Source organism: Myxocyprinus asiaticus, chromosome 20 (assembly GCF_019703515.2).
Source record: "Myxocyprinus asiaticus isolate MX2 ecotype Aquarium Trade chromosome 20, UBuf_Myxa_2, whole genome shotgun sequence".
NCBI lineage: Eukaryota > Metazoa > Chordata > Actinopteri > Cypriniformes > Catostomidae > Myxocyprinus > Myxocyprinus asiaticus.
In genome coordinates this window covers 32305437-32330702 of record NC_059363.1, presented here as the reverse complement: position 1 = coordinate 32330702, position 25266 = coordinate 32305437, and the positions used below count along the sequence as shown (strand labels likewise).

At 39.2% G+C, this 25266-nt stretch overlaps 1 protein-coding gene across 1 annotated transcript in view; it reads right to left on the bottom strand.

Annotated features, from left to right (window-relative positions):
* The window catches only part of jmjd1ca (jumonji domain containing 1Ca), a 100981-nt gene that overhangs the window by 74038 nt on the left and 1677 nt on the right, over positions 1 to 25266 (bottom strand). The window contains exon 2 of the mRNA XM_051646753.1: positions 11273 to 11437. Coding sequence (XP_051502713.1) covers positions 11273 to 11437 — 165 coding nt within the window. The remainder of the gene's footprint in view (positions 1 to 11272; positions 11438 to 25266) is intronic.

Genomic DNA, 25266 nt, shown 5'->3' with positions numbered 1-25266 from the left:
GTAATTACCAGTTTGTAACCTAAAAAAAAGTCCTCGTAAACCACTTAAACCTGCCCACACACACACACACACAGCTGACTTGCGATAATTATGTCCACATAAAAAACAAATCTGCCAGCCATAAATAGAAAATGTAAACATGTATGTTTACATTTTCTATTTATGGCTGGCAGATTTGACATTTGCTCTGCTGTACACACACAAGTAAAAAACAACACACACACACACACACACTGTGGTTGTTAAGTATACACAAAAACATGCCAGCCATAAACAGAACATTGTATGTGAACTTTTCTGTGACACATACACAGAACCTGGCTTTCTACTGTGGATCTAGGTCAAATGTGTCTCTCTAGATACCGGTTAAACACACACACGAGCACATAAATCACTTATTACCTCCACAAGTAAAGCACCAAATCACAGGCTTAACTAATGTTGCTAATGACAACATGGACATACAGCCACAACTACAGTGCAGATTTGTATGTGTGTGTTTGTGTATGTGTGCTGTCATGTTCTTGTTTGTGTTGTTTTTTGCATAGTATGGAAGATTCAGACACAAAACAGGAAAGAAGGACAGAGAAAGACGCTTTCAATTTAATGATCAAATGAGTTAGAAATTCAAACGCATCCTCTCTCACACACAGAGACATACACACACCCCCATAGTAATGGAGTCACTTCCTGACTGAGTCACAGAACTGATTAGTCATTTGGCAGCTAAAACAGTGAGTGAATGAGTGAGTGTGTGTGTATGTGTGTGTGCATATGAATAACTGTAACAGTAAGTGAGAGAATCATTAGAGGTTTATCTGGCTAAGACTGATAGCCCAGAAGAGACACAAGCTGTGTCTCAAAACGGAGTGAGCTGCCTGTGATGGCCAGAACAGCTGAATCAAACATTCAAATGTTTGAATTGAATATTTGAATGCATCTATGATGCCCAGAACAGCTAAACTGAGCAATCAAATGTTTGAGTCAAACGTTCAAACACCTACAACTAAACTCAGCAAAAAAGAAATGTCCTCTCACTTTAAAATGCTTTTATTTTCAGCAGACTTAACATGTGTAAATATTTATATGAACATTAAAAAAGATTCAACAACTAAGACATAAACTGAACAAGTTTCACAGATATCTGACTAACAGAAATGGAATAATGTGTCCCTGAACAAAGGGGGGGGGGGGGGGGGCTCAAAATCAAAAGTAACAGTCAGTATTTGGTGTGACCACCAGCTGCATTAATTACTGCAGTGCATCTCCTCCTCATGGACTGCACCAGATTTGCCAGTTCATGCTGTGAGATGTTACCCCACTCTTCCACCAAGACACTTGCAAGTTCCCGGATATTTCTGGGGGGGAATGGCCCAAGCCCTCACCCTCCTATCCAACAGGTCCCAGATGGGCTCAATGGGATTGAGATCCGGGCTCTTCTCTGGCCATGGCAGAACACTGACATTCCAGTCTTGCAGGAAATCATGCACAGAACGAGCAGTATGGCTGGTGGCATTGTCATGCTGGAGGGTCATATCAGGATGAGCCAACAGGAAGGGTACCACATGAGGGAGGAGGATGTCTTCCCTGTAATGCACAGTGTTGAGATTGCCTACAATGACAACAAGCTCAGTCCGATGATGCTGTGACACACCGCCCCAGACCATGATGGACCCTCCACCTCCAAATCGATCCCGCTCCAGAGTACAGGCCTCAGTGTAACACTCATTCCTTCTACGATATACACGAGTCTGACCATCACCCCTGGTGAGACAAAACCGCGACTCGTCAGTGAAGAGCACTTTTTGCCAGTCCTGTCTGGTCCAGCGAAGGTGGGTTTGTGCCCATAGGCAATGTTATTGTCGGTGATGTCTGGTAAGGATCAGCCCTAAAACAGGCCTACAAGCCCTCAGTCCAGCCTCTCTCAGCCTATTGCGGACAGTCTGAGCACTGATGGAGAGATTGTGTGTTCCTGGTGTAACTCGGGCATTTGATGTTGCCATCCTGCACCTGTTCTGCAAGTGTGATATTCGGATGTACCGATCCTGTGCAGGTGTTGTTACACGTGGTCTGCCACTGCGAGGTCGATCAGCTGTCCTTCCTGTCTCCCTGTAGTGCTGTCTTAGGCGTCTCACAGTACAGACATTGCAATTTATTGCCCTGGCCACATCTGCAGTCCTCATGCCTCCATGCAGCATGCTTAAGGCACTTACACGCAGATGAGCAGGGACCCTGGGCATCTTTCTTTGGTGTTTTTCAGAGTCAGTAGAAAGGTGTCTTTAGTGTACTAAGTTTTTATAACTGTGACCTTAATTGCCTACCATCTGTAAGCTGTTAGTGTCTTAACGACCGTTCCACAGGTGCGTGTTCATTAATTGCTTATGGTTCATTGAACAAGCAAGGAAAACATTGTTTAAACCCTTTACAATAAAGATCTGTAAAGTTATTTGGATTTTTACAAAATTATCTTTAAAATACAGTGTACTGAAAAAGGGACGTTTCTTTTTTTGCTGAGTTTATAATAGGGATGGGAATCGAAAGGAATTTATTGCGGTTGGTCCCGATTCTGATTCCTCTTAACAATTCCGATTCTTTAATGGATTCATTAAAGACTCTTACTTTTGATGAAGAAATATTAGGAAATAAGAAATACTATTTAATTTAATTTACTGTATTGCCCTCTCAGCAGTCTGTAACCAAATGATAAAATTATTTCATATTTCAACAGAGCAGATATAACAAATCAGAGATAAATGTAATACAATTATTGCAAAAAGAAGACAATTACAGTTCTTCAGTAAGGTTCATTTTAAGCTGGACATAACCGAAGTCAGAGTCTCTAAAAAGAACGGGCTCATAAGGCCTCTTTTACACTCAGCATTACCATGCGTTACATATCCATATCCAGTTTTTGGATATTCTTTAGATAGACTGCATTTACACCTTGCAGTCAAAATGCGTCTCCACTGTGAACGGATAGAGATCCATTCACAAGGGGAATGTGGTTCCATTGATCCGATCACAATGCATTTACACCTGGCATTTAATGTGGATAAGTTATATCTGATTACAATCCGATCACCGAAAATCCATTTTAATGGCAGGTGCAAATGAAGCCTACGGACACAAAAATAGGACTACACTGCCCATACTGTGCATTTCGTGCTGTATATATATATAAAAAAAGTAATTCTTTATGGAATCGGGCAACACTGGTCGTGCTGTGTTCATGCTGTAGGTTCAGTTGTGGGGCAGCCACTGAATAGCACTGCAGGAAACACACATTGAAGAACCGTTACCAGAACCAAAGGTCTTGAAAATCATACGATTCTGGTATTTTTTTAAAAATGAATAAGAACTGGTTCAATCCAAACTATAACACCTAAAACTGTATTTGAAGCTTCAAATACACCAATGATGGCCAAAAAGGCTGTTTAGATAGGCAGCTGAGGGTTTTAAAACCCAGCCAGACTTTCATAAAAAAAAAAAAAGAGGTATCCAAAACCTGTCCACCCTCCAAGGACAGGACAGGATGCCCACATGAGAGGAAAGCAGAAAAAATGAGAACCATATTTATCCTCTGATCCGAATCTCATCAGATTCATTTCTGTGGAATCAGAATAAATTCAGTTTTTGATGAGGAACTGAACCCTCGATGTCTGAGATTAATGTCTCTTCTGTGGCTTTTTCAAAGCCACTGTTATTCATTAAAATGAGATTTGGGAAAAATGAGCATGTGAGGGTGACATTGTGCATGTACTGTATGTGTGCTTGTTTCCTCCCGCACACACGCTCTGAGTGTAAGCAATCAAAACACAAACAAACATAGCAAACTAGCACATCAGTGTGTGTGTGTGTGTGTGTGTGTGTGTGTGTGGTCCTGCCTCTTCTTAAATTATGACATCATTTCTGCTGACTGCTTACAAACACACATACAGTCTTATAATCTCTTAACCTGAATCAATTTAACTGCCTGCTATTAACACAGACTGTGTAGAATGAACTGATCTATCACTGACAGAGAGACAGAGAGACAGAGAGAGAGCGAGAGAGAGAGAGAGAGAGAGAGAGAGAGAGAGAGAGAGAGAGAGAGAGAGAGAGAGAGAGCATGTGTGTTTGAGGAAGTGTTGCAAACACAGAGCAGAGTACAGACACATATGTAAACAAAGCAGCAAGGATGAATGTGTGTGTTTGAATGTGTGTGTGAGAGAGAGAGAGAATTAGTGAGTGTGAAGAGAGAGAGAGAGAGAGAGGGAGCCCTGCTGGTAGATGTCACATGTGTTTAGGGTGTTACAGGCAAAGTGCCAAGAACAGGCAAGGGGGCTGGGGTCTCACACTCACACTCACACTCACATACACACACATAAACACGCACATAAAAATAGAGTCCTGCCTAGGCCTCAGTCTCACACATACACGTTATAGGCAAGTACAAATCACACACACACAAACAAGGATAAGATGAAACAGAGTAAAACATTTCTTTTCTAATGAACAACTAGTACGATTCATCACACTGTTTATGCATGCATGTGTGTGTGTGTGTGTGTGTGTGTGTGTGTGTGTGTGTGTGTGTGTGTGCCAACAACATTCATAGAGTGAGAAACCAACACCATCGAGAGAGGGAGAAACCACAAACACCCAGAGAAATAAATTTCTGCACACACAGATCTGCACACACACACACACTCGGTTGACCTGTTATTCTGTGGGGTCATGGAGTAATGTAAGCTCTGCAGCTGGTACATAAATATGACTTTGAGAGTAAAGTCCAAGGTAACTCAACACAACTCTACAGCTGTGTATAAACACGCAACACACACACATATATGCACAAAATTGTCTATTTGAACTACCTTCAAACAGATGAAGTGCAGCGAGAGACAGATCGCTCTATTGTGTACTATGCGAGGAAGGTAGAGAGTGAATAAAATGAAATGACTATTGAAAAGAAAGAGTGACTGCTTTCCTTCTGTAGTGCATCAGTCTCTCTCTCTCTCTCTCTCTATCTCTCTCTCTCTCTGTTCAAATACAGGCACCGCTGTAGAAAGTCCCTTTGGAAATGAAACAAGACTGATGTCATTCTCTCACATGAAACGCATGCTAAATGTCCAATCCATGAAATCACAGCTACACAAATGCGAACGCATAGAGTGTGTGCTCTCTAGGTAATACTGTCTAGGTGAGGTTGTCTTTGATGCTTATGAAAGCAGGAGGCTTTATTTGTGCGCCAGTATTCAGATTACAGATTGACACTTGCTCCTGTGCTTACAAACTCTTGTCTTTATAAACTCTATTGTATTATATAATATTATATCTTTATTCTTTTAAAACAGAAAACAGGATTTTCCTTTAAATAAAGTTTGATGCACTGTTGACACAATACTAATGCTCAAAACGTTTTCTCAATCCACCCAGACCATTTATGAAAACTAAGCTGCCAAAATGCCAAATTAATCTAAAGCAATTTAAAGTGATAGTTCACCCAAAAATGAAAACTGTCTCATCATTTACTCACCTTCATGCCATCCCAGATGTGCATGACTTTCTTTCTTCTACTGAACACAAATTATTTTTAGAAGAATATCTCAGCTCTGTTGGTCCTCACAATGCAAGTGAATGGGTACCAAAACTTTGAAGCTCAAAAAAGCACATAAAGGCAGCATAAAAGTAATCCATACATCTCCAGTGGTTTAATCCATGTCTTCAGAAGCAATATGATAAATGAGGGTGAGAAACAGATCAATATTTAAATCCTATAAATTCTCCTCCTTGTCCAGTAGGTGGTGATATGCACAAAGAATGCGAATCGCCAAAAACAAAAAACAAAAAGTACGTGAAAGTGGAGATTGATAGTAAAAAAAAGACTCGGGTGTCGGATCAGGTGCTAACAGAAGAGATACGTCTTAAGATGTTTCCCAAAAATTGTTAGGGAATTAGCAGGTCGGGTGGAGTCCGGAAGATCATTCCACCAGCGAGAAACTGGAAGGAAAATCTATTTTGTGTCTCTATGAGATGGCACCACATGGTGTTGCTCACCCACTGATCGCAATCTTCTGGAGGGCACATAAAGCTAAAGTAGTGAGTGTACAGGTAGATAGAGGGGTGCGGAGTCAGTAAATGGTGAAGTCAAGTTAACATTAGGGCGGTGCCAATACTGTCACACTGACATATCGCAATCTTTTTCAACACAATATTTTTGAAACTTGTATTAAGGTACTTTTATTTATGTGTGTTTATATCATTTCCTACAGTTCCTTTTTTTTTTTCTCCCCTTTTCTCCCCAATTTGGTATGCCCATTTCCCAATGCACTCTAAGTCCACGTGGTGGCGTAGTGACTCGCCTCAATCCGGGTGGCGGAGGACGAATCTCAGTTGCCTTTGCATCTGAGACCGGCAACCTGAGCATCTTATCATGTGGCTTGTTGAGCACGTTACCGCGGAGACATAGCATGTGTGGAGGCTTCATGCCATCCACCGCGGCATCCACACACAACTCACCACGCGCCCCACCGAGAGCGAACCACATTATAGCGACTACGAGGAAGTTACCCCATGTGACTCTACCTTCCCTAGCATCCGGGCCAATTTGGTTGCTTAGGAGACCTGGCTGGAGTCACTCAGCAAGCCCTGGAATTCGAACTTGCGAACTCCAGGGGTGGTAGTCAGCGTCTTTACTCGCAGAGCTACCCAGGCCCCATTTCTTACAGTTCTTGAAGCAGGTTGTCTAGCTGAGAAGAAACTCTGAAACCCTCATTTCACTGTGCAGTCAGAGACATGTGCAGTAAACTGAGACTAAACTGAGATTAAAACTGATTCCACAGAGGATCACTCTATCATGCATTTGGCACAGTTTCAATTACAACACAATTATTATTACGTGATGCATCACGAAGTATTGAATTGTGAAATATTGTGATGAGTATTGTAACATGAGGTGCACCCTGATAAATGACAGTAGCTGGGTTTGCATCAACGTATTTTTATTCAAATTTTGGGATACTGTATATAAATGCTGGAAGGAAATCTCCAAATTGCACATTAAAAACAATGTATACGCTCTTGGATAACTTTTTTATTTGTCAAGAAGACGTGCATAAACTATAATGGAAACAATAGAAACTATATTCCTATATAATTTACATAGAAATACAGATGCACATAAAAAATTAATTTTGCCTCAAAAAGTCATGTGACTAAACAATTTGCTCATAACTGGACTAACCAGCAGACTAATAGAGCTGTTCAGCCGTGACGTCGATTTGTAGGTGAACCCTGAAGGCTAATTCGCCATGGCAGTTTTGGAATTATGACTAAAATAAGGTCTATGGAAAACATTCCTTGAAGTTACGTGAACATTTTGTTGTACAACATAAATTACACACAGTCATTCCTCAAATGTGAATTTTGAAGCCGCTGTGTGTGGTGTTTAAAGTATGTTGCTTCAATGCGGCTTCAAAATTCACTTTTGAGGTATGCCTGTGTGTTATCAGTGTTGTAGAACCAAACGTCCAAGTTTCTATTCTTAATGTTTAACACAGACCTTATTTTACTTATTTTAATCCAAAAACTGCCATTCTAAAAACCCATATTGACACTTTTAGTGCAACACACATAAAGAAATAGATCTGCGTGGGAAGTCATAAGGATAGAGGAACAAACATAGCGCACACACATAAGCAATTCATTACACCTGCCATCAAAATGATTGGCTACTATTAGTCTACCTCCTAGAACTGTCGCTCCCAGACATCGTTAGCAAACATGAAGTTCTTCAGAGTGTTTTGTCTGCTCCCTCTAAACCGTGAGTAATTTATGAAATGTAATAAAAGAGCCACCGTGGCTATAGTTTCCCCAGCAGTGACGATTTTGATCTCTCAAACACATTGGACGGAAACGCTGCTTTATTTGCAAATTGTTTTTGCAATATTGTAATGTTTCGCATAAATTAAATACGCAATCTGGATGGAAGTCAGTCACATTTATTTATAAAGCACATTTAAAAAAAACAACAACTGTTGACCAAAGTGCTGTACAATTAAACCAATTAAAAATAAACATAGCATTACAAGATTCATCATAACACAAAGGACAAAGATCAATCACACAAACATACACAGCATAGCTGTGGAAGCATAGCCCGTGTGAACTAAGGTTAGCCAATTATAACAGAGGCCATTTACAATCAGAACTGTTAAAACACTGCAAAAGTGTAGAATATGCCACCTTTAATTTCTCTCAAATCATATCAATGGTAAACTTTATGGTTAATCTAAAAGTAGTGATAATCACTCTCTCTCGCTCTCTCGTGCTCCTCCTCTCATTTCCTCGAATCCTCTCAAATCTCGTTCTTGTAAAAACACTGGTCTCTTTTTTTTTCATAGTCTCAACAGACAGTAAAGGTCAAAGCTGTCTCTCAGCACCTACAAATTTCACACACGCAGACAAACACGCACACACAAAAATGCACAAATGCATAATCGGTTTCCCCTCCCCTTCTCAACACATTCACAGTCTCACCCCCCCCACCCCCCACCCTACACACACACACACACACACACACACACACACACACACAATGCTGTGCTAATCGTCTGTCTGACAGTCACACACATCAACTGGCTTTCATTCCATTGAGTGAGCATCTGTCTCTCTCCCTCTCTTCCTGTCTCTTCTTATCTCACTTTCTCTGACAAGTACATTGACATATATGCCGTGTTAATTTTTGACAAAGAAAGACAGACAGTGATAGAGTAAATAGGGCTAGTGAGAAAATACAATAAAAAAATGATAAAGGGAGAAAATAATGGAAAAGATGGTGTGTATGTGTGTGAGTTTGTGTGTGTAAGTGTAGGTCGCTATGATGGAACACGGCTGCTGACTCAGTGATAATCTACAGCAGAGAAAGTCACCAGCAGATCTCTGTGTGTGTGCGTGTGTGTGTATGAGAGAGAGAGAGAGAGAGAGAGAGAGAGACAGAGAGAGAGAGTTAGAGAAGAAAACCAGCATGTGTATGTGGCTGTGTTTCAACCCAGAGGAAATTTTTATTGCTCAAAGCTTGCTATCATAGGAGACATAATGAAGTTAGGCTATTGGTTATTGGTTAAATTTCATTTAAATATCAACTTTGTCTCTATATTTTTCCTAAAAGAAATAAAAATGAACAATAATCAGACATTAGTTGGCATAGAGAGCTATAACAAAAATGTGGATAGCATTCCTTTTTTAGGAGATTTAGGGGGTGTTCACACTTGGCAGGTTTAGTTTGAATAAAACGAACTCTGGTGCGATTGCTCTGTTAGTGCGGTTCATTTGAACAAGTGTGAACGCTGCCATCCGAACCTTGGTGCACACCAAACAAGCGGACCGAGACCCCCTGAATAGTGGGTCGCTTCCAAACAAACTCTGGTGCGGTTCAACTGATATATGAATGCAGCCATGGTAACATGTCATCATAAATGAGGTTGCGTAAGTAAGATGCACAATTCTAGTGTGCGAGCCTGCAGTGGCACAAATGATTGTCAGGAGCCTGAGAAGTCTTTGATCTACCAACTGGAAAAATATTTTTTTAAATCTGTATGACACAGGCAGCAGCTAATGTTTCAGTCTACCAGCAGTTTGGATGATGAAAACAGGACACATCAGCCAGTCAGTCTCCTGCAGTGGAAAACCAGATATCAAAACAAAACCGCATCAGCTTCATTCATTCTGAGTGACTTTATCAGTTTCACATTCATACATGCATGTCTAGACACAGGTAGCCTCGTGAAACCAGATATTTGACTACTGGCATAAAGTCTTGTCCACATTGCAGCTAAAAACATAGAAACAGGTTGTCTGACTAACACGTAAAGTGAGCAACCACAGATCACTTTTTCAGTGATGTTTAGGTGCGGGGAAAAATGTGCGGTGATATTACCTTACAATTCTATTCTTTTTTTTTTTTTTACAATTTCAGTTTTGGGGGGTAGAGTTTGACCATCACTCAGAGTAAGTCTGTAAGAAGGAGATGACTACTGTGACATTAGATCCATTACACTTATAAAGAATGGCAATATTGTTGTATCGTGACCCAGCTTTTGATTTTCAAGCAATATCACATGAGCAAGAGTGCTATTGTTCTGAATATCACAGTTGTACTGACATGCAGAACAACAGCATAACTGCAAGTGCACTGCTGCTTTTATAAAACAGTTTGACAAAAAAGTAAATAATATGAAATCGCTTACATTTCAGACAAAAATTGGACTGCTAATTTGTGCATTTCTTTTATGCCAGTGACAATAGTTCCAAAAGAAACCAAAGCATCAAGCACACTCTGCACTACTCTCAATACATTGTTGTAAACATGTGGTTTTTGTTTGTAAACAAATTAGTCTTTTCGAACAATTTTTTACGTGAATTAATCGTTCTCATTTACTTCCATTGTTTTGGTGTTGAACGAAAAAAACAGTGTTTTTTAACAAATCAGTTGAGTCAATGATTGAAAGACTCACTCATAACATAAAAGAAGGTCCATTGTCACCACCTACTGCAGTAGAAATGAGAGGTTAACCGATAGTGGATTTTGCTGATACGATAACTAAGGTGGAGGAAAGGCCGATAACCGATTAATCAGCCGATAGTTTTTCAAATTGATTTATAGAATGTCAAAAAAATTATTATTATTTCCTTACTTTGACGAGCACAGACAAAGAGTCCTAATTGCATAAAATCCCAGATGCAGTTTATTGTTCAACCAAAATCCCCAAAATAACCTGATAATTCCAAAAAAGCAACTATCTGCACCGATTAATCGGTAAAACCGATATCTCGGTCTATCTCTAGAAGAAATGGTCTCCAGAAATGGTCACTGAACAAACCAGTGAATTAAATCAAAATGAACAAAATCCGATGTAACTAAAAACATAGCAGAATGTCCAGTTGTGCAAATGGATCATTAGTTTACTTGCTACTAAGTGTCTCAAACAAAACTCTTGAATATCTTTCAGATGCATAGCCACAAACCTTACCAACATCGGCAAATCCAGTGACTAGTTAATTCTTAGAAGCACTTATTTTCGGAGCCTCAACCCTCGTAAGCACAACTTTGTCTCCTAGCAGACTGATAAAACCTCTGTATCCTGACTCTCAGAAATTACGTAAAGCCAGGAAATCAGATTGGAGCTTGCTGCTTTAAGAAAGCTCTTGCCATTTTTGAGCAATATTCATGTCCATGAAAAGTCCTTTGGAGACAGGTAGAAGTGGCAGTGAGGGGGTTTTGTGGACTCACCAGGGCAGGTTGCAAGCTTTTCTTCTCATGTGCGCTGCTGTTGTTGGTGCTGGTTCTTCTGGCAGCCCAGACAAGTTCCTGCTCCAACAAAACCACCTCACATTCCTCTCTGAGTCTCCTCCACTTCCCCTCCGCACACTGCTCTCCGTCCCAGTGCACACACACCTAACACAGAGTGAGAAAGAGAGAAAGGGTTGGAAGATTGTGGATCTATTTACGGAAACACAGGTGTGCACGCACACTCGCATTCGCAGATCAAATACAGTATGTTCACAATTAAACTGATTGATGCAGCTAATTAATAGATGATTCAAAGTTGATAAATCTTATGAATTAGAAACAAATGTCAACACACTAACAGCATACTAAATTAAAACAACCACATGTAACCACATGTACGCTTACACATACTCACACAACATGAAACAGAAATGAAATGGATTATAAAAACATGCGGCTAGTGTGCCTACATGTTCAAAGAAGATATTTTCAGCTGAATATTTTCGACCACACACTTACTCAATTGACCACACACAAGAAAGTTCCTGTCCACATCACTCCAGCTCAAACCAGACATTATACATATTTTAATTTGTATTCTGGAAGTCTGACTACAGTGATATTTGTCTTACAGAGAGTCATCACAGCGTCATAAGCCCTTGCCTGACTCATAACTGAGTCAGACTAAATTAAAACTCACTCAACCTCTGCAATGAGCCAAGCAGCATGACAATATGACTCAATGTGTGACAGATCTGAATCTCTAAATCACACAAACAGAAACCCACTATAAATTCAGCACTAATCATGCCCCACTCACAGTAATTCATAATGGATTTTTGTAGTACAAAACATAACCAAGTAAGGTAAATAAAGAGGTGGAGTATCTCTGCACATCATCTGCGGTCCATGTGGAATCCAGGATGCAAGGAGAACAGGATGAATCCAGCAGTTCTGGTAATGCAGCAGCATATGAGCTGTATTTCAAAACCTTGTGAGATGCCTACCAACATGGCATTTTTGGGTGTTTTAAGGCTTAGGTATACTTCCACTTTGACGCGAACGCTCAGCGTCTGCATACAGTCAAACACGAGCCTGTCAAAGTATACTCCATATAACTGTGCGTGTATCCACAGGCGGTTGGTGCATGCACGCTACGACTGCTTTGAGACACTGGACTATTTCTTTTCAGGAGTTTAGACCCATAAGGATGTCTTTACATTCCTTCAGACTCGAGCTATACAAATGCAAGTATCTCCTGACCTCCTCACACACGCGCTCTTGACTTGCACATCCACTGTTGTCGTTTTTACCTTCATTTCCTGATGTTTAGCGGCGATTACATCTTCAACGGCTAATATGTGAGTGCTGCCACCTTGTGGACACACTAATTAGTGCAAATAATTCCATGCGCATTCTGCACAGTTAAAGACGAGCGGTTCGAAAAATCGGGCTGTGTGCATTCAGTGCTCGAGCACTCTTCTGATGACGAGATTTGAGTGTCTGCGTCTGACCGAAGTATCTTTGGGCTTTAGGCCTATATGATGTTTGAATTGTTGATTCAGCATTTTAGGGCATCAGAGGCATTTTTGAACATTTGAGCAGCAATTTTGTCCATGTTAATTTTGTCCGTTTGATTCCTGTACAAAGGTGCATTAAAAAGTTTGATTTGAACATTTGAATGTTTGATTTAGCATAGGTTATAGGTTGCGATGGAATGTTCAATTCAACATTTATGGGCATCATAGGCATGTACAACAGACAATCCTGCCTATGATGCTTAAAAATGCTGTCTAAAGTTGAAAGCTCCCTAAGTTTTGAAACACAGCCACAATGAGCAATTTTGTCTGTTCTAGGAGTGTCTGAATGTTCGATTCAGCGTTTATTGGCATCATAGTTTTGAACATTGTTCAGAATATTTGGCCATACTCGTTTTGAATGTTTAATTCAGCCTTGTTAAACTTGAAAAAGTTTTTGGGCATCTTAGGCACATACAACATTTAATCCTGTTTATGATTCCCAGAAATGCTGTCTAGATAGAAAGCTCTTTCTAGACAGCCAAAATGGGATCACTTTGTGTTTTGCCTTTATGAATGAAGATCTGATATAGACTTAAAGAGATATAAGAAAGTAGAATATGTCCTAGTCCTGGGAGAGTCTGTTCACCCCGTTAACCTTCCTCAAGTTTCCCCCGGAATAGCAAACTTCACACATTATTAAGCATAGTGATGCACCCGTATGTGTGTATGCCTGACAGTCCACAGAAGGAGAAAAAAGTCCTAAAATATAATGCATTGCAGGGACACATGCTGTCATTGGTCAAGATCATCTGAGTGTGTGTGTGTGTGTGTGTGAGAGAGAGAGAGAGAGAGAGAGAGAGAATAGAGAGGACAGAAAAAAGACCTGCTTTGAGTTGCTATGCTACCAACATCTCTTTCTCAGTCTTTCACTCTCTCCCTCCCTCTCTCTGATTATCTATACAACCTCCACCTCTCTCTCTCTCTCTCTCTCTCTCTCTCTCTCTGTCTCTCCATCTCGCTCAACTCCTTTTCTTCTCACTGTCTCTTTCACAAAGACACTATACAACTCTCTCTCTCTCTCTCTCTCTCTCTCTCTCAGTGTAAGGATGTGTTTCAGACACAGAGGTGATTTACGTGCTCTTCTGCCATTATCTCTAAGGTGTGTGTGTCTGCCTGAGAGTGTGTGTAAGGAGGGGGAGCGTGAATGAAAAACAGCAATTATTCATTTACAGGAGATCATTAGTCATACGAACCAGTCCTGCTGCCTTTTAAAACCACACACAAACATTCACACAGAGCTTCATCTGTCTGCAAATCTGAGTCTACCATGTTATGTTGTCATTTTTTCACACTGACTATTTTTTCTGCCGTTTGTGTAATTAAGATGAAATTGTGTCTGTGTGTCTTAGACAGTATTTACTAGTATGACAAGTTAGTTAACAAGAGCCTTTTTTCTGCTATTCTCTAAATCTACAACATGCACATGTTGGCTGAGATATTTGTGTGTGTGTGTGTGTGTGTGTGTGTGTGTGTGTGTGTGTGTGCTGAACCATTTGGCCATGAAGCATCGACAAGCTGTAACAGGTCAGGAAAATTTTTCACACATACAGTTGTCACATGGCCACACACACACATGCAGGCAAACTCATAGGCACACCTGCAAATCAACTCAAGCATTGCATACTCACAGCCGGTCTCGCATAAACACACACACTCCTGCAGTATCTCTTATTGACACTGCAGGATAGAAACATTTACACACACACATACAAATACACACACTCTCTCTCTCAGTAAACACTTCCCTGAGGCTTGTGGGAGGGAAACATTCACAAGAATCAGATTTCAGCTTGGACCACAGCCAACACTCTGGCATAAATGTGCTTACAGCATCAGCATTTGCACACAAACACAAACACACACACACACACACACACACACACACACACCACTCTGTCTTTATAGTCTGTTATTCTAGCATAAACACAGATCTACATGAATACATGCACACACACAGATCTGTAATAATCTGTTCTGACTGTAATCATTACAATAACACAACAGGAATGAATGAGATCTGCTTGTGTTCCTGATGAAACTGTGTGTGAAAGGAGAGAGAGGGAGAGAGTATGGTGAAAAAAGCACACTGCCAACATAGTAGCATGAGACTATCATGTGACAGTGTCTGTGTGTGTCCATGTTTGTTGTACATACTGTCTTTAGCTCTGAGTGCAAACACACACACATTTCATAAAATCTGTGATCCATAGAAGGGCCTCTCTGATCAATAATTTTCTGAGCTGAGAGAGGGAGGAAAGGTGTGTGTGTGTGTGTGTGTAGGTGGGGGGGGGGGTTGGGGGTGGTAGAGAGAAAGACTCACAGAGAACAAGACAGAAAAAGAGAAAGAAATGGTGAAATTGTGAGAATACATGTCTACAAAGTGAATACTGTGGCTAAACAATATTTTTGAACACACAATTCATTACACACCACGCCTTCTTACTTCTGTGAAATTTAAATGATTAAATTACACAATGTTATTATTTGTAATTTAATTAAAATGTCATTCATATGTTATATTAATATGCAAGTCTACTGTTCTAATAATACAGTGTTATTAAGTAGTTAAACAAAATTACATTCTATTATAAATGATAAATTATTACATTCAGAAAACAATTCAGATGGATTCTGTCAATGATGGTGCAGTGTGTCCTATATTGCTGTGCGCTGCCACTGAAACTATATTTTAACTGAGTTGTGAGTTTGCAGTTTGAATGTGATCTCATTAGTATTCATATGTATTCTCACATAAAGTGTGGTTCTAGCACACGTACAATGCCATCACAGAACATTTATTTAACATGGTTATGTTAAGGGATAGGGGTATGGTTAAGGGATTTCAAATATCTATAAAATAGTAAAAATGTAACTATACAAATATATTTATAACATAAAAGATTTGTAAATATTTTACGTTTCTAAAGCTGTAAATATGTAAAGATGTTTACATTTGAGATGCTGTTAATATGTCCATATTGTATGTTTCAGTAAATGTATGTTTAAATATTATTTACAAATAGCTACGAATAATAATTAGATCAGGTTGGAATGTGATGAGAATACTGGGTACTGTGAAATAATACAAAGACTTTTAATAGACAATGTGTCTATTAATTTTGTTTTGTCTTTGCTGGCTGCACACAAAAACATACAGCATAACCAGTGTAGTTTGATTCACAAACAAATGACTCACTAACTTTTTTAAAGACTCACCTACCTAAGGCTAGGTATTTATACAGATTACCTGATTCGATTTGATTACTATTCACAAGCTCTCGTTTCGATTAAATTAAATTATATGGGTGTATTTTAGTTTAATGTTCAAGTTAAGTTAAAGTGAATGCGTCAACATTTGTTTCAGTAAATTTATTTTTAATGAGGCAATTCACATGAAATTTTCACCAGATATCAGTATTAACTCAAGAAATCCGCAAATGTAAAGAATTCACAACATTAAAGTCCATAAATAAAGTTATGTGTAATAAAGTGGAACGACACAGGAAAAAAGTATTGAACACACTAAGAAAAAGCAGTTCTCCAAGGCAAGGTAAGGCAAGGAACCAGCTGAAATCCGTAAGTAGTTAGAAAGTAATTATACCTCCTATCTGTGCAAATTAATATCAACTGGGTTAGTAAATTGATGGTCTATAAAAAGGCTTTTCGTTACCAAGGTGTCACACAAGAAACGTCTCATGATGGGTAAAAGCAAAGAGCTCTCCCAAGACCTTTGCAACCTTATTGTTGCGAAACATATTGATGGAATCGGATACAGACGTATTTCAAAAGTTCTGAATCTTCCAGTAAGCACCATTGGGGCCATTATCCGCAAGTGGAAGCAACATCACTCCATCATCAACCGGCCACGCACAGGAGCTCCTCACAAGATTTCTGACCAGAGAGTCAGAAGAATAGTCAGAAGAGTAGCCCAAGAGCCAAGGACCACTCGGAAAGAGCTCCAGAAACACTTGGAGGCAGCAGGTACCTTCGTCACAGAGAAAACAATAGGCAGTGCACTCCACCGCCATGGCCTCTATGCACGCTCACCGTGCAAGACTCCATTACAAAAGAAAAGGCATGTCGAAGCTCGTGTAGTCTGTGAAGTCTGGTCAGACGAGAGCAAAATTGAACTTTTTGGCTGTCATACTACACACCATGTTTGGAGAAGAAATGGCACTGCACATCACCCTAAAAACACTATACCAACAGTGAAGTTTGGAGGTGAAAGCATCATGGTGTGGGGCTGTTTTTCATCGCATGGTACTGGCAGACTTCATATAATTGAAGGAACGATGAATGGAGCCCTTTACCGGGAGATTCTTGAGAAGAATCTGCTGCCATCCACCAGGACGATGAAGATGAGATGTGGGTGGACCTTCCGGCAGGACAACGATCCAAAGCATACAGCAAAGGAAACTCTCAATTGGTTTCAGAGAAAACAAATCAAGGTGTTTGAATGGCCCAGTCAATCACCTGATTTGAATCCAATTGAACATTTTTGGAAAGAGCTAAAGATCAAGGTTCACAAGAGGGCCCCCTGGAATCTTCAAGATTTAAAGACAATATGTTTAGAAGAATGGGCCAAAATCACACCTGAATACTGCGGCCGATTAATTTCTTCATACAGGAAGCGTCTTGAAGCTGTCATTACAAATAAGGGCTTCTCCACTAAGGATTAAATACATTTCAGTTAGCGTGTTCAATACTTTTTTCCTGTGTCATTCCACTTTATTACACATAACTTTATTTATGGACTTTAATGTTGTGAATTCTTTACATTTGCGGATTTCTTGAGGTAATACTGATGTCTGGTGAAAATTTCATGTGAATAGCCTCATTAAAAATATATTTACTGAAAAACAATTTGACGCGTTCAATACTTATTTCCCCCACTGTACATACGAATTAAATTCTCCCCCAGACATCAATAAATGTAATGTATTTTATATATACAGTATATATATATTGTAACATGTTTATTGTTTACATGCATAATTTGTACTATTTACAAGTATTTACATTGATTTGTAAAACACGTGCTAAAACTGTACTTTAATAAAAGTTGAGCGCACATTAATAAGAGTGTGACAAGAGTCACATGGCTTCTTTACTGCATCCGCGCTATGTGTGATTAGAATTAAATGTGTATTTTTTGTTGTTTTTGCTCAACAACTGACTACAAAGAACTTAAGGATATTAAAAGAGACATTATCAATAACAAATGGATTGCATGGATCTGATCTTTGGACACACATTACATCTCAACACGCAGTAAAAGGATCTTGGCACTGAACTTCTTCGCCACTATACTACTTAATCACTGGTGAGTGAATTCTGACCATTTACCAGCCAGTGGCAAATCACAGATATTTTTAGTCACATATCACGAAATTTGGTCATATAAGTGAGTGATTTACTCACATTGTAGAGAGTTGCCACATAGAGTTAAAGATTGTTCTTGGGATTTAGGAAGAAAAATCAATATTTTTACACAGCCCCACACCTACCCATGAGTTATCAGTTTGTTTAATTTGTGAATTAACACAAATGGTATTTTAGGTATTTATTCTGTGCTGCTGTATTCTGTTTTATCAGTTGGTTGCTCTCATTATACAGTGTTACATTTTGATCAGAAAACAATTCAGACAGAAGTGACTATAAGCTGCTATAATGTATGTGAGTGCTGGAGAATGTGCTCAAGTGTAGTTGAGGACAATGCCCAACATATGAGTGTGTGTGTGTGTGTGTGTGTGTGTCATGAAGGAGGGACCAAGACACACTGATGATTGCTGCTAACACACTGCCATGATGGAGCATTCATAACATAATGGATTTGATGAGCTATAGTTGTGTGTTTCTGTGCGTGAGTGAGTGAGAGAGAGAGAGAGGAGTCTGTCGTTTAATTGCCTCACATTATAAAAGATCCTACTAAAACTGTGGCAAGTATTCACACACACACACACACACACACACACACATTCACACAAACATACACACACACACACAAACACACACATTCACACTCACACTCACATTCACACACACAAACACACACAAACACACACACAGGATAGGTGAGAGTTGGTCACCTTATGTGGCTGCAGATCCCGTCTCCTGACTGTGATTCTGTCATGCATGATATTCCCGCAGTTTAAACAAACTCTCTGTAGTGTCTGCCAAACACACACTCATCACATGTTCTCTCTTACACTCTCTCACTTTCACACTCTCTGCTCTGCACATTCAAAGACATTCAAAAACTCACACAGCTAGTGTGAGCATCTCAGAGAAAAAAGCAAATTACACAAACATACATAGCAACCAACACACACAGAAACACATTCACACACACACACAAATAAACACATCAATGCAAGTAATGCATTATCAGAGTGAGAAAAGACAAACAGCTGTGTATATGTGCTGAAGTGAATATAGACATGCATTATGGTCTGTGTCTCACCCAAAGCGATCACACTGCTTCAGAAGATATGGATAACTTTTAAGCTGCGTTTATGTCCTTTCTGGAGTGTGAACGTTTTAAACCTCATTGACTTACATTGTTCGGACAAAAATACATCATGATTCCTTAAAAATATCTTTGTTTATGTTCCGCAGAAGAAAGAAAGTCATACGAGTTTAAAATGGCATGAGGGTGTGTAAATGTCAAATGATAATTTTTTGGTGAACTACCCCTTTAATGAAAGTCTAAATATGTAGAAAGCTTTCTGTGAGGGTTAGGTGTAGGGTAGGGTTATGTGAGAGAGAATACAATAGAAATCAATGGTCACGTCCCCACCATGATAGAAATAAAAGTTGGCATGTACACAGCTGTAGTTTAAATGTAACTTTGGGGACATTCAGGGACATCCTCAATTGGAAAATCTTGTCTTAACTCAAAAACGTATTTCTAATATTCTACAAATGCAAAAACTTTTCTTTTAAAGGAATGTTCCAGGTACAATACAAGTTAAGCTTAATCGACAGCATTTGTGGCATAATGTTGATTACCACAAACATTTATTTCGACTCGTCCCCCCTTCTTAAAAAAGGCAAAAATGGAGGTTAGAGTGAGGCACTTACAATGGAAGTGAATGGGGCCAATTTTTGGAGGGTTTAAACACAGAAATGTGAAGCTTATAATTTTATAAAAGCACTTACATTAACTCTTCTGTTAAACAGATTTGTAACCCAGATTTTACCGGGTTTTTTGTTGTTGTTTTTTTAAGAAAAGGAGGGACGAGTCAAAATGAATTTTTGTGGCAATCAACATTATGCCACAAATGCTGTCGACTGAGCTGAACTTTACTGAATATTCCTTTAAGCGTAGGATTAGGGTGAGACCAAGGGTTAGTCTACAGTCTTTTAATTTAGCTTAATAGAAAAACTAGGTCTATGGTATGTGTTCATAGACAGCTAAGCAAACGTATGTGTGTGTTTGTGTGCGCGTGTGTACATCCTCCTTCCACATACTTCTTGTGTCTTTCAGGAGATAAGCTACACTGCTCACACATATACAAAATCTGTCTGGTCTGCACAATCACACATTGCTTTCCTGGCAAAGCTTCAAACCATCTGCCAAAGGTCAAAGGTCAAATGAAAAGTAAGCCATATACACATGCTCACACATACACATGCTCACACTCAAACACACAGACATTTTGCAGACAGACAGATAGGGTCACATAAACAAGGATTTAAAAACTTATGACGACAAAGTACGGTCTCAAGAATAAACCAAAATAGAACTTTTTCACTGTACACCTTGCCATTGCAGTTTCTGGGCACGATCATGATTTCAAGATTGATTACACTTGTAGTCGAGCTTGAAATCATGATCGGCAAAGAGACAGCTGATGTCAAGATTTATGGTGACAATTAGTTATATTTTGGTCTGTTCTCACCCAAAAGTGATTGGATCACTTCTGAAGACATGGATTTAACCACTGGATTACTTTTGTGCTGCCTTTATGAGCTTTTTGGTCATCATTCACTTGCATTGTATGGACCTACAGAGCTGAAATATTCTTCTAAAAATCTTCATTTGTGTTCAGCAGAAGAAAGTCTTACACATGAGGGTGAGTAAATGATGAGTTAATTTAAATTTTTTGGTGAACTATTCCTTTAAATATGCACTGGTAATACATTACAGTGTTTATGTTATACATAGGTGGGTGAACAGGTGTTTTGTCTCATAGCTGAAACAATATTATGTTTTTGTAATGCTGTATTGACCACCCAGCACCCAGGACCGAAACTATTCATTTTATACAATGGGTAGACCGGGACTAGTTGTTACAGTTTGTACTCCAGTGAATATGCTATTTCTCAGGGTAGGTTTATTTTAAGTCAATTTATGCATAGCCACATACTGTACCTTGTCAAGTCTTGGCAATGATACAGGTCACTGAACACATGCTGACCTTTTGTGATGACATGCTCCAGTAGCGGGGCATATTGTCAAAATGGAACTAGTGGCGTAGGTGTGAGGTTAACATTGGGGGGGGGGGGGGGGTTTCATTAAACAACAAAAATAAAAAAAAGGTAATATGCAAAAATATCAAAACATTATTAATTATAATTTGTCGGCCAAAATGTGTTATTTATAAAAGTCCACATCTTAACATTACTGAGACAGAGCCCTTTCCCATGTGACAGACAGCCTGGTCTCCCCTATGCTATATCAAGCATTGATAAAACAACAACAACATTCCTTTATGCTACTATGACATTTTATGTATGTTTTTGAACTACAGTCCCCAAAATTGTGCATATATCAAGCCATCAGGCCTGGCCACATTGTAGACGACTGCTGGACGTTCAAGCTAGGCAGTACTTGTGGTAAACCCATGGGAATATGGCACAGTACAACAACAGGTTGTGAAGGAGATGAGAAGCATTAAGAGATGTATGTGTGTGTGTGTGTGTGCACGGCAGGAGGTTGTAACACAGGGAAAGCTGTCAGTCACACGGCTTAGCTGCTGTTGCCACGGGGACATCATCTAGCCAATGGTGTAAAAGACACGAGTCCCCAAAGACACACAAACACACATGCACTTACACTCTGATGAAACATAAACACAGATAAACACACCAGGAGAGGAAACCGACAGCTGTTCTAATAAACAAGCCACTCATAGAGTCTCATCTGTATTCTTCCCAGCTTTAAAGATAAAACTGTTAACAGACAGATTCTTCATGCAAGAAATATGAGAAATATTTCAGCTAAACTAAAATAACTTACACTAACATGATTAGTACATACATAAAATTGATTATAGTACTATAGAACAAGATTACAGCTTTATAAAATAACAGACCTCGCAGAGGGGGTGAATTAGAGATAAAAAGACAAAATCATGTTGATGCCCACACAGAAAAGCATCCACACAAAGACCTGGTTAGACAGGCACACACACACACACACACACACTGCAGATACACAAACAATCCCCCACTTGTAATGGGCAAATTAATGACAGATAAGAGCACACACTCTTTTATCTTTCTCTCTCTCTCTCTCTTATTCACACACACATGTGCAGCTTGGAGATTATGACAGCCCTACAAAAGTATGCAATGCATGCTGCAATATCTGAGAAAATGGATAAAACAGTCAGACAGCAGACACACAAACATCAAACCATCTTGTATCATGAACAAGCACATAGATGTAAAAGCAGAGCAGTTAAAATATTCAGCAAAAGCACAGCTAAATTTCTAAAACAAACCTGATTATTCTCAATCTTCAAAGGAACATATCCTGTACATTTGATTTACACTTTAAATGGCACTAAAACAAACTGCCACAAATCGTTCGATCAGTTGTTCAGTACAGTCCTCAGAGGGGGATCTGATCACTAGCTGAGAGCTCATGTAGGAGGAAAGAATGCCTTTGACCCCCATAATTAACTTCACAGTTGTAAGAATGCAAATATGTTTACCGTAGTACAGTGGAGATACAATCCATATGAACTATAATGGGTTTACTGGAGTCAACATGCATTTAGTATGTGCAGGATTCCCACACCTTTTGACCATTGAACTGCCTTCTCCAGTCATTTGTAAGGTTTTTCAAAAACATTTTAGCCATTTTTTAACCAATTAAATATTTTAGAGCTGATTATTTTTTTTTTTCCCATGACTTCCAGGCCTGCAAAAATTCTCTGATATTTTGATGTTTTACTTGACTGTGGGGAACCTTAAATGAATAGTTCACCCAAAAACTTAAATTCTTTCATCATGTACCCTCATGTCATCCCAGATGTGTATGATTTTCTTTCTTCACCAGAACACAAATGAAGATTTTTAGAAGAATATCTCAGCTCTGTAGGTCCATACAATGCAAGTACATGGTGGCCATAAATTTGAAGCTCCAAAAAGCACATAAAGGCAGCATAAAAGTAATCTATATGACTCCAGTGGCTAAATCCATGTGTTCAGAAGTGATATGATAAGAGTGGTTGAGAAACAGATCAATATTTTTGTCATATTTTACTATAAATCTCCACTTTCACTTCCACATTCTCCTTCTTTTGTTTTTTGTTGATTTGCATTTTTCGTGCATATCGCCACCTACAGGTCGGGGATGGTCAAAGGTGGAAATTTATAGTAAAAAAGGACTTAAATATAGTTCTGTTTCTCACCCACACCTATTATATCGCTTCTGAAGACATGGATTAAACCACTGGAGTCGTACTGATTAATTTTATGCTGCCTTTATGTGCTTTTTAGAGCTTAAAAGTTCTGGCAACTATTTGCTTGCATTGTATGGACCAACGGAGCTGAGATATTTTTCAAAAGATCTTCATTTGTGTTCTGCAGAAGAAAGACATACAATACATACACATCTGGGATGGCATGAGGGTGAGTAAATGATGAGTTAATTTCCATTTTTTGGTGAACTATTCCTTTAAATATGCACTGGTAATACATTACAGTGTTTATGTTATACATATTACATGTAATTATAATAAATAATTACGTGTAATTACAACTAGATAAACACATATTAATTACCTGTCGTTCATTAGCATTGCATGTAAATACATGTTGGAACATTTGTGCCTGACCCTCTTCCAAAAGTTTTTTTAGTAAATGATAACACGTAAAGATAAATCATTGTGTATAAAAAAATAAAACAAACACTTATGTTAAAGCTGTCTTATTTAGTCTGCTCCTCTGTTGCAGAGTGATAGAGTCATTAGTCGCTACAGCAGCAGTGCAGTAAACTGCCTCAAAACAGCTGATTAGTCGGAGTGAAGTCCCGCTGAGCTATGAACACACACACACAAACACACACACACACACACACACACACACACACACACACACACAAAAACACACACACACACACACATGTTGATGCAGCTATCCTTATGAGCACCCTCCATATACATAATAATTTTTATACTGTACAAACTATAGATTCTATCCCCTAACCCTAACCCTACCCCTAAACCTAACCCTCACAGAAACCTTTTTACATTTTCAATAAAACATAGTTTAGTATGTTTTTTAAGCAATTTGAATTATGGGGACACTAGAAATGTCCTCATAAACCACATTTATAGCATAATACCCTTGTAATTACCAGTTTGTAACCTAAACAAATTCCTCGTAAACCGCTTAAACCTGCCCGCCCACACACTCTCTCTCACACACACACACACAAACACACACACTCGCTCTCTCTCATACACATACACACACTCACAATCACACACACACTAACAGACACACACTCTCACAAACACACACACACACACACTCACAGACACACACACTCACATACTCACAAACACACACACTCACACACTCACAGACACACACACACACATGCAATCACACTCACAGACACACACACAATCACACTCACAGACACATACACACTCACACACATGTTGGTGCAGCTATCATTATGAGGACTCTCCATAGACATAATTATTTTCATACTGTATGAACTATAGATTATATCCCCTAACCCTACCCTTATAACATAGTTTAGTATGTTCTTTAAGTGATTTGAATTTTGGGGACACTAGAAATGTCCTCATAAACCACATTTATAGCATAATACCCTTATAATTACCAGTTTGTAACCTAAAAAAAGTCCTGGTAAACCACTTAAACCTTCCCAAACACACTCACACACACACACACACACACACACACACACAAACACACACACACATAAACACACACATTAACACACACACATACACACTCAAACACACTCACACACACACACACACTCACAGACACACACAGACACACTCACACACACACACACACATACACACACTCACACACACAATCACACTCACACACACACTCACAAACACACACACAATCACACACGATCACACACATACAAACAATCACACACTCATACACACAGACACACACACGCAC